General features: G+C 45.5%; 1 protein-coding gene across 1 annotated transcript in view; it reads left to right on the forward strand.

The window, feature by feature from the left end:
• XKR6 (XK related 6) overlaps positions 1-9,700 on the forward strand; it is a 308,239-nt gene extending 298,539 nt beyond the window's left edge. The window contains exon 3 of the mRNA XM_040626459.1: positions 8,466-9,700. Within this exon, the coding sequence (XP_040482393.1) occupies positions 8,466-9,427 (962 nt within the window). The 3' untranslated portion in view covers positions 9,428-9,700. The remainder of the gene's footprint in view (positions 1-8,465) is intronic.
• The last annotated feature ends 2,026 nt before the right edge of the window (positions 9,701-11,726 follow it).

Here is an 11,726-nt window from a genome sequence, read left to right on the forward strand (position 1 = left end):
TGATGTATAAATCTGAATACTAAGTCATTAATCTGTGGGTATGGGTGAGGAGACATACCTTCCCTGGTGTTCACAAAAGTCCTCTTAGTTCGGGAGTTAGGCAGGCCTGCATTCAAATCCTCATTCTGTGATATCTTAACTACTTGATATGGAAAAGTTCCTTAGCCTGCAAGCCTTAGTCTCCCCATCTTCAAATCAGCCCACCACTTCAGATACATTTGCAGGGCAGAATAACTGAATTACTGTGTGTCACATGCATAGCCTAGAGTCTGGGTCACGGCAGCTGTTCAGGAGAGGGGAGAGACCATTATTACTGAAATCTTTATTAACAATTAGCAGATGATGATCAGCCTGGATACAGAGCCAATAAAGAGGTATTTCCTATAAACCACAGGAAGATGATGTTCACACAGATTACCTGTGTAGTGGCCAAATTTTGTCCCTCTTGGCCCATCTCCCTGATGTTATAGAGCTTTTTCTTCCAGGTATGGTACGGTTTCTCAGACGTCAGCTTTCCCAAGACCTTCGAGTCTTCCTGTCCTGTGTTTTCATCAGGCCATTTCAATTGCCTTTGGGTTTTTCCACATTAACTCAGCCACACACATTTGTCGGTCTCGAGGGTGCCATCCGCAGATGGTGGATACGATCTTCCTTTGGACCCACACTAAGGGTCAGCCTGGAAATATCAAGGGTGTCTTAAGATTACCCCATGTGGTAACCTCATGTGGGGATCACACCCTCTCCAAACACAGAAATGTGACCAAAATGAGGATGACAATGCTTGCAAAAGACTGAGGCTCAAAGACTGTCATACATTCAATTATTTACTGTGAGCATATTGTTAGTGAAAGTTTAAAAAGGGGATTGGTCTCTTTGTTGCTTTCACATCAAACTTACTAAGTATAACTCTGACCGATAGCCAGTAGTGGATTGGTTTGCCTGGAAGTATGGTTTTGGAATATGGAGGACAGCCTTATGCGGCCCGTCTAATTTGCAATGAGGCCCACTAAATTTTTCACAAGAATAATAGATTCTGACAAGTGGTGTGCTTGTAATGCTTAACAACCAGCTCTTAGCAGAACTGGGGGAACCCTGATTTGTTGTAGTAGAAATTTCTATAGTGTAAATATTCCCACCACGCCTATTTCAAGCCTCTAACGTGACATTGGCCAGCCCACAAAATTCCTGCAAATTTCACAATTGGATCTCACAAGCCAGGAAGAGTTGGCTCAAGCACACTGATTGTGGCTGAGGGGTGAGATAATCCCAGGTTCCATTGTTAGCTCTCTTACTTACTACCTATGTAACTTCGGCCAAGTTACTCAACGTCTTTGAGCCTGGCTCAGGTGGCATCAGCGATGCTGGTTTCCTCCCCCTGGTTGCCCAAATGGGAAGGTAACTTTGTATCAGTGCTCCCTTGCTGTGTCTCCTGGATGGAGGTGAGGACAGGAGACAGGCAGGAATGTTTTGACAACTGTGCACACAGCTGCTTTATCTTTTTTCCAGGAGCATTTCCAAGAAGAGACTGAGCTTTTTTAAAAATGTTGGAAGATAGGGGAAGATGGATGGGTGGAAAGTGAAGAACCAACAATCTGCAAGGAACTCAGTGTGGGGAAAATACACAAGGGGGATTTGAGGAGTAGATGGTTGAGTTCCCATAATATTAGTTTCAGAGAAGAGGTGAGAGTCAAAAGAGGGAGATGTTGACCTTGATGTGCAGGTAGACAAATAGCCAGTTGAGCATGTTTCTTGGCTTGGGGAATCTCTAGGGGTATCACACCATACAAATTAGATGAGTATGTAATGTCAGAACATGGCTGCGGCCACACTGAAGTCTCTTAACCTCAGGTTTGGCTTACTTACCTGTAAAATGGGGATAGCAGCCCAGCAAAGAAAGGATGGCATAACTAGGGCAATAGCTAACAATCAGGTGTGAGGAAGGACAGAGTGGATTCGAATGCCAAATGTCACACAGTGTCGGGAGAGACAAGTCATCTGCATGGTGCAGGAATTAGTTGAGGACTTCAAAGAGAGCTCTCCATTGGGGCTGGGAGAGTCAGGAGTAAAGGGGAGGCGTGGGAGTTAGGGGAGCAAGGAGATTACCCTCGAGAAGTTTGGAGGAGAAGAGACAAAGGAAGGTGGGATCTCACTGGCAGAAGGTGCAGGGGTTCAGGGAGGATCTAGTCTTTGTAAGACTGGAGGAACTTGACCAACCTGACCATGGTAATATGCTGATGGGAGGGAACCAGGAGAGAGAGGGCTGGGAGCCTGCACAGCTGACTCTTCCTACACCAGCTCTACCCTGTGCTCAGTGCCCCCATCCAACCCCTCTTCTAAGTGTTTTTCCAACATGTGATTTAGTGGTGGGACTAAGCGCTTGTGGCAGAAAGGTGGGGGATAGCAGCTGGTGACAGAGCTGGGCATGCACATACCACCCCACAGAACAAGGTCCTCTTATGGACCTCATCCACTCTCACTCGGGAAGTCTTGTGGCCATCTCTAGATACCCCTGGGGGTTCTCAGAGTACTCCTTGAACCCACATGCTGTGTTCTCCCTGTGAGATACTGTAGTGTCTGCTTTCTTCTTCAGGTTCCCTTTCCACTGATGTGTTGGGGCTCCTACTTGCTGGCCTTTTGGTGCAGCCCTGCCTTGGTCGTGGCCCTACTTTGGGCTTGTCATATCTCAGCTCCCCTACCTCATCCTGGTGGCTGTATTCTGATCCCTCCCACTGCATTGTATCTTTCCTTCAGATTCTTCATCTGCCCCGTGCCCTCTGATTTTAGAGTCGCATCCTTCCCCAGACACCATGTTACTATGCTTCTCGTGAAATGGGAAATCCACACTCACATTTTTTGTTTCGTTTGCCAACTGGCAACAGTTCGGCTGAGGGTGACCTTTGGATATTGCACTGACACCACCAAACTGGGCCTTCCCTGATGACTACCCCTCCTCAGTAAGAGGTAACTGCAGATTGCCCCTCACGCTCTGTTCCGTTGGTTATAAGGTATGGCCATTACATTTCTGGAAATCTTAAACCCTGGGTCCAGGGATCAGAACCTGAGGGCCCCTCTGCCAAGCTTTTCTAATGGGGAGTGACCCCCCAGGAGGCTCCAGCTTCATGTCTTCCCAGCTGGTGGGGCTGGGCACCAGTGGGCTCAGGGCACCAGCTGCAACCCCGCCTCCTGGTCTGCACCAGGAAAAGTGAGCAAGCCGTGAAGGTCACTGCCCAGAACTTGTCACGGCTGAACGTGAAGTGTTTAACAATTTCCAGTCTGATCTTTGGGATACAGAAAGTGATCGAGCTATAGTGGGAGCAAATCATAAATGCTCCCAGGCCTGTCTGAGAATCTCACTGAGGGCCACAAGGCCCCTTCCAAGGCCGGTTCCCCTGGGCTTGGGTCTTGATCAGGATAATGCATTGACTTTTGAGTTGACCTCAGGCATGACAGAAATCTTCCAAGTGGGCCACAGCAGTGAGGGAAAACCTTGCCCTCCTTGCCTCTGCAATGCAATACACTGCAGGCATTTGAAGATTAATCACTTGACAGAGGGAAAGCGATCTCCGTTAATTCTATTGCAGTCACCTCTTTCTTTGTTGCTTGAATGTTACTCTCCTGAAGAAAGTGGACTAGAATGCAAATTTGGTTTGTAGCTCTAAAATCAAGGGCTTCGCTCAGATACCCGTGGCTACTACCCTTCCTGTCCACTCAGCAAAAGATTCAAATCCTTCGTACCCAGGCTGCCTCAACTTTCTTTCCTCTCTCCTCACCCGGCCTCTTCTAAGGCCATGTCTGGGGGGCCCATTAGTACAGCGGTTACTTTCAGGACCACTGGAGTCTGACTCTGAGTTTGAATCCTGACTCTACTTCTTGACAGATGCATGATTTTTGAAAAATATCTTCAGTTACTTTTTCTAAAAAATGAAATTAGAGCACTGAACTAGTTTGCCAGGGCTGCTGTGATAAAATACCACAGACTGGGTGGCTAAAAAACAGACCTTTATTTCTTCACCGTTCTAGAGGCTGAAAGTCTAGGATCAAGGTGGAGACAGGGTTGGTTTCTCTGGAAGCCTCTCTCCTTGGCTTGTAGATGGCCGCCTTCTCCCTGTGTCCTCACATGGCCTTTCCTCTGTGTGAGTGCATACCTGGTATCTCTGTGTGTCCAAATCCCCTTTTCTTATAAGAACACAAATTGGATTAGATTAGGGCCTCCTCTAATGATGTCATTTAACTTAATCACCTCTTTAAAGGCCTTTTCTCCAAATACAGTCACATTCTGAGTTGCTGGGGATTAGAGCTTCAACATATGAATCTTTTTGTGGGAAGAATGACACAGTTCAACCTGCAATAAATATCTACATCGCAAGGTTTTTCTAAATAAGATAAGGCATGTACATGCTCGGTGAATCATGCTGTGTTCTCGGGGACAGTCAGCGACTCTTTAGGGAACACATCTGTCTGGTGTTCTCCCTCCCCTGCCCCGGTTGAGCCCCCAGAATTAGCTGGATGCCCTGAAGCACCTTCTGCTGACAGTCCTTTAAGGACGAGATGCACTTACGGTCCTGTGGATGTGTGAGGCCACAGATTTTGTCCAGGGAAATGATGCAAAGGTGGCAAATCATGGGACATTTGATCCATTGACCAAGCATAACAAATGTGCCAATGTCATAGATGGGGTCCAGACAAGTTTCCTGGAGGTGAGTTGATAACAAATATATCTAATGACTTGTACCATTGGCTCTTGAGCCCCTGGAGGGCAAGTGTTACCCTCTGTTGAGCGTCCAGTGAGAAACCCAACTCCCAAATGAGATCCTAAAGTGGGTCTTGTTTTTCTGGTCTCTCTAGGATGTACTCAGCCCTTCAGCAGCACAAACTCTGGACCCCCCAAAAATGTGTCTAGAGCTTTGAATAGAACAGGGAGTTCTTTGGTGAATGTGATGAATTAGAAAGTAGCCACCTCTGGGCATTCCCCCAGCCCCATCGAGTCATCTCTGTCGATGCTGCTGGCAGAGAGAGTGGGGCAGGCTCAGCATGGCATGATGTCCACACTCATGTTTCTTCACTCTGCTCTGGCTCTGGAGAGAAAAGACTCCAGGCAAATGCACTCTTTCTGGTCTTGGGCAGGGCCTCTGCCCTGGGCACCCTGCACACGGGCCAGGTGTCAGGAATTTCCTCTTTCCCTTTTCCCCCTAACCTGGAGCATTTGCACAATGCCAAGGATGTGGCTTGGCATTCAAGGCCTTCAGGGACCAACAGCTTGGTGTTAGAACAGACACCTGCCATTAAAGAAGGCTGATGGCTTTTATCACACATGACCTCAGGAAAGGTGCTATCTGATGGGCCTCTGGAGAGCTAAGCTGACCAAGGGACAAGGTGCAGAAAGAACGGAGAGCTGGGACCAATGTGATCAGGTACACAGAGAGCTATAATCTGAGCCTAACTGTACTGTCAGTGGTCCTCAGGGTAATCTTGGGCAAGGAACCCAAGCCCCTATACTTCTGCGTCTTGTTGAATGAGTGTTGAAGAGGATGGTCTGTGAAGCTTCCTGTGGATACACTGTTTGGTGATCTACAACATACCCAGTAAGGAACAGATAGGCAGAGAGATAAGAGTGGGGCTGGGCATCCGCTAGCCAGCAGCCCCACAGCCAAGTGCTCAGATCTGTCTTCCATGTGACTATGTCCCAAACCCTCCTTATAATTAGCATTAATGTCTTATGATGATTGGGGAACATTCGTGCTGGAGTCTAGAGAGCAATTCCGGAAATGTTAACCAAGAACCAAGGCAGTGGTTCAGCTCCAAGGGAAGCAGTTTCTGTAACACTTCTGGGAGGGCGAGGCAGGAACAGAACACCAGCCCTCAAAACCACAGGAACAGATCTAGAAATGTCCTAGGTAACCCAGAGATAGAATAATGAAGAACAACTGTACTTGGCTTGGCAATGTGCTATTGGTGAACATGAATTCCTGTTTATTTGTATTTGGTATGGGGTGAATGTCACAACACACAGAATATCGAGATCAGCACGGTGAAGGCTGAGGGGCTGTCCGAGAACTTGGCACTCATGTTTTTTTGTTTTGTTTTGTTTCGTTTTGTTTTTGTTTTTGTTTTATTTTTTTTTTAGTTTTATTTATTATTTTTTTTAATGATTTTTTATTATATTATGTTATTCACCATTCAGTACATCCCCGGTTTCCGATGTAAGGCTCGATGATTCATTAGTTGCGTATAACACCCAGTTTTTGTTTTAGAACCAAGGAAGTAATACATTTTGATTTCTTAGAAGGAACAAAAAAATTAAGTCTTCTTCCCATTCAGCTTCTGTAGAACTCCCATCTGATTATTAAAGGTCAGCGGTACCACCAACATTATTAACATCGAGGAATGAGTTCACCAGGAGAGGGCTGATGTCACAAAGATGTTTAAGAGGAAATTTCTGTTGATGCTCCAGGATTGGTAATAAGCCTAGCACAGACTACCAAGATGATGGCACATTCCCTGCCCTCTGGAAACCCACAGCCTAAATCACGTGACTCCCAAGAGGACCCGTTCCCCTCCTTTCCCACCCCACCACCAGACAACACAAACTCAGGAGGCTCTGAAAGGTTAGCATGACCACTGTGACATAGTCACGGAGCACACATGGCCTCAGCGGGTGCTGGTGGAAATACCCTGTGTGTACAAAGGGCAGAGAGGACACACCAAGTACTGTGTTCAGAACTTTCCAGAAAGGTGAGAGGAAACTTGTTAGGTGTTCTCAAGATTGGCTTCTATGGAGGAATTGGGATGGTTTCTGCCCTGTTTGTTGTCAGTTGTGGTTGCTGTTATTACAAAAGCAATACATGCTTATTGTAACAGTTAACGCTCTGGAGGGTTTTCTATGCTCATGCCAACATAATGGTTTTTATTATCGTGCTCTATCATTCTGCAAGCCGTAAATTGAGCGTCTGTGAGATGTTGGAAGGGAGTATGTGAGTGAGGGGGGTGAGGAAGGCAAATGCAGGGAAAGTGTAAAATGACAGGGGACTTTGACTCTCCCCTGGGGCTTGGAGGGGAGTGGGACCATAAGCAGGTCCCCAGGGAAAGACAAATTGAAGGCTGCAGGGCTGGGGCAGTTGAATGAGTCTCTTGATGAGCAGGCTCCTGGACCTTTGAACTGAGAGAGGCTGACGAGGTAACTTTGACTTCAGCCTGGAAGAATGACTTCAGCCTGGAAGAATGCTGTAGGGCGATTGTGCTCCAGTGAGAGGGTAGAGAACCTGGTAAGGAGACAGGTGCTGAAGGAACAATATTCAGGACTCCAATTGAATTTAGTTGCATTTAGTTCTTTAATCTGGAGAGAAAGGAAAAACAAAAGAGGCTTCAGATGGACGGAGTGGAGAAAATGAGTGAGGGCATCGAGGGGTGATGGGGAGTCTTGCTTGAGAGGGGATCGTATGGTAATACTTGCCTAATAATTGGTTTCTTGTGGGTGGATTTGGAGAGATCCAGTAACTATTTATTGTGTTGGGTTTGATTGAGTTACATAAATCCAATAGGCAGCATTATAAATAAAACTGCTCTACGGCAATTGAAGTATCACTTGGAATCAGACACATTCACTTGCCTGCTGAGGAGAAATGCAGGGGATGACGAGCAGACGATGGTGAGCAGAAAAGGCATTCCCGAAGCATGAGCAACAGTGCTTCTGAGTCAGGACAGACACCAGACGAGGACGGGCCTCCCAAGTCAAGGTCTCAGAGAACTTTGAGCAGAGTGGTGGGTTGGAGAAAGCAAAAAGGATTGGATGAGACTGAGAGAGACAAGAATGAATAAGAAAGGCAACCACTGAAAGAGACAGTATATCTCAGGGCCCTTGGTCAGGGTGGCCATAGGCAGGGGATGGAGAAGCTAATTTCAAAAACCTCAGTTCAGAGGCGAGCTGATGAAAAGCCAATAGAGACCCCAGTGCTTTGCCAGAGGAGAATAGTGGTGGAACCTGGGGCAGTGAGCAACCCGCTGGGCTTCAGCACTGGTCATCCCTTCTGTGGGCTCCTCTGAGAGCACAGGCTGCTGATGACAGGGCCACCAACCCTGGCCACACATGTGTGTGCAACAAGGATCCCCGCAAGTTCTCGATTCCTTAAAACAGAACATGTGCCGCCCGGCCCGCAGCAGATGCAGTGAGTCACCACAGTGGCCCCAGTCCTCGGCTCCCTTGGTAAGGCGCGTAAGCCTCTGCTTCACTCTTGAGCCAGGGGTCCCCAGCAGTTCTGGACTGGGTTTTGAAAAGTGAAAGTAGACCTCAAAAGTTGTCAGCTTAGGGAACAGCTGTGACCTCAAAATCCAGTTTCTTATTGTGTGTTTCTTTCTCCCTCCTCCTTTAGACCGCGATGTGTGTGGGCGTCTCCTAGGCTGGCAGCCCCGCCATGCCCGTTGCTAGATGTCCAAGGTTTTGACTGTGTGGGTTTGTGTCTTTCTGGCAGGTGTCTCCTCTGCGACTTCCCTGATGTCCCTGGCTTGGGTGCTAGCCTCCTATCACAAGCTGCTGCGGGACTCCAGGGACGACAAGAAGAGTATGAGCTACAGAGGGGCCCTCATCCACGTCTTCTGGCGCCTCTTCACCATCTCATCCAGAGTTATCTCTTTTGCCCTCTTTGCTTCCATATTCCAGCTCTACTTCGGGATCTTCGTGGTGGTTCACTGGTGTGCCATGGCCTTCTGGATCATCCATGGCGGAACAGACTTCTGCATGTCCAAGTGGGAGGAGATCCTCTTCAACATGGTGGTAGGGATTGTGTACATTTTCTGCTGGTTTAACGTCAAGGAAGGGCGGACTCGATATCGAATGTTTGCATATTATACGATAGTCTTGACAGAGAATGCTACCTTGACGTTCCTTTGGTATTTTTACAGAAACCCGGAGACCACTGACTCCTATGCAGTGCCAGCACTGTGTTGTGTCTTTATTAGCTTTGTGGCTGGGATTGCGTCGATGCTCTTATACTACGGTGTGCTGCATCCCATGGGGCCACGAGCTAAGATTTTTGCCAGCTCCTGTTGTGCCGAGCTGCTCTGGGGCATCCCTTTGCCCCCCGATGTTGAGCCCATGGCGCCTCAGACCCCTGGGTACCGGGGGACCCAGGTCACGCCTACCAGAGCCGTAACGGAACAACAGGAGGATCTCACGGCTGACACTTGCTTGCCTGTTTTCCAAGTGAGACCCATGGGTCCCCCTATCCCGCCGGGGCGTCCTTACCCAGAAGGGCCCCTCATTAAGATTGACATGCCAAGAAAGAGATACCCAGCTTGGGATGCTCATTTTGTAGACAGGAGGTTGAGAAGGACTATTAACATTCTGCAGTATGTCACCCCCACCGCAGTAGGCATTCGGTATCGAGACGGACCGCTCCTTTATGAGTTGCTACAGTATGAGTCTTCACTCTAAGAGCATCTTGACCCAAGCTGAGAAGGGGACCTTAAGTTTGGTTTGCGGTAAATACCGCTCACAAGAAATATAACCCTCCCTTTCCCCAATACACAAAACCACTACCACCACCACCACCACCATCACCACCACCAATGCTACAAAAAAAAAAAGAAATGAATAAGTCACAACCCCTTCAGATAAGCTTTCTTTCCAGTCGCTGTATGTATACAAAGATATTCTCTATGTTTTGTAAGTAAAAACAAAAAGAAAACTTTTCTTTTGTTTTTTACACATAAGAAACAGTATTGAAAAAAATCCCACACTATGGTTCATAGGGTGGAGAAGGAGGAGTAGTCTCCACTCCAAAAGAAAAAAAAAAGTTTTATATCTTACACCAAGTGTAGATCATTTACGGGATTGGTGCTGATTGAAAGAACAAAACAAAACAAAACAAAACAAACACAAACAAACAAAACCTTCAACTGCCTTATGCCCTTAGGTGCTGAGTTTCATTAAGTACTGTCATGTTTCCTCATGCAAAACTCTCTGGTGACTTTTGCACCAGGAGAAGGAAAATTAAACAATCAAACAAAACAAATCTAGAAACAAAATGAAAACCAATCAACAAAAAAACCGCAAAGCAATCATTCTTCCTATCTGATTATTTTTATCGAACAAACCAAATTTACCAAAAGCAAACGCATAGAAAACCCTCCTCCTTTTTGGGTTGCTCTCCCATCCCCTGTCCTTGCCCCTAACTTATCAGCGCCTTCTAGGAGCCAAAAGGCTGGGTGTTTGAAACTCAGATGGCTGGAAAAGGTACTTGAAGGCTGACTATGTGCCATTTTAGCATTTACCTGCTAAGAACCGCATTTGTTTCCTGGGGTAAAGCAAACAGAACAGAACAAAAAGCCACCCCAATAATTCTATAAGAACAGGAAATTCTAACGCAAATTAAAGGAGATTTCCATTTATCTAATTAAAGAACATCAGTAATAATAAAACTCAGCATAGTAGCAAAAAGAATGACATCAATTTAAAGGCACAATACTTAAATCAGTGACCGGCAAAAATGATTTGTTCTGTCATTTTAAGGCCATGAAAAGTATACATTTATCACATGTGATATTGTGTAAGGCCTCTTCTGTTTCCATTTGGTGGGAAGCCTTAAATTGATCTGGAAAGAATTCTTCATTTTTCATTTGTGCTTTTTAAAAATACTAACAAAAGAGGAAAATTAGAATATAAAAAAAAGTCAAATTGTAATAACTGACCCATTTCAAAGACTGTTTGGTGCTTCTGTCTTTCACCATTGTGGTTGGCTGAAAGTCATTCAGCTCACTTGGTGCATCTGGGTTGAGTGGGAAATTTTGTGTGTGTAGTGAGTGTGTGTGTGTGTGCGTATGTGTGTGTGTGTGTGTGCACCCATAGCACACGTATATATGTGTGTATGTGTCTGCTGCAAGGTCTTGCCAGAAATGTAGACAACGGATATAAGACAGACTCTGGGTATGGCTGAGGTGGAGTATAAGGGTGCTGGGGAGCGGGCAGCAGGGAGGAGGGGATGGTGCTTGACTATCAGCCCCTGTCTGGATGGCAAGACTCATACCAGCAGCATACTCTGGGTCTTCAAGGCCACGTCATTTGGGTGAAGATTTGATTCAATTATTTATTTTCTCATTGTACCAAGTCGAATTTCTGGAGGTATTGCAAGTATGTTCAACCATTTTTAAATGTTATTTTTCAAAGTATTGCTCCTGTAAAGAATATTCTGTTCTAGGGCATCTTTTCAATCCCATTGTATCTCTACTTGGGCACAAAAAAAAAAAAAAAAAGGAAAAGAAAAAAAATCACAAAAAGAAAAAAATCTCCACAAAAAGATATATATATATATAAATATATATATAAGTGTGTGTGTGTATATATATATGTATATATATATACACACACACACACACACAATATTTTTCAGTAAATACTGTTTGTCTTTGTTGTGTGGAGCTGCGATTTTTTTTTTTAATTCCAGATATAACTGTTTAGGGTGCAAAACCTCACATTGAACTATTCTCAAGAGAAGTTCAAACACTGAGGATTTTTTTTTTATGTTTGTGGGGTTTTTTTAAAAAATTATTATTCAAAGAGGCTTCTCTTTCCCACCCTCTTTATTGTTTATCTAAACCTGTTAAAAAAAAAAGAAAAAAGAAAAAAAGAACGAGTTTTCAATTTCATTTCAGTTGTGAACTGGAAGCTCCTTCTTCTTCTTCTGTTTTTTTTTTTGTTCAGATCCCTTTGATTTCCTTTATTATTACTCAACTTT

This window comes from Ursus maritimus, unplaced genomic scaffold, assembly GCF_017311325.1.
Source record: "Ursus maritimus isolate PB19 unplaced genomic scaffold, ASM1731132v1 scaffold_11, whole genome shotgun sequence".
NCBI lineage: Eukaryota > Metazoa > Chordata > Mammalia > Carnivora > Ursidae > Ursus > Ursus maritimus.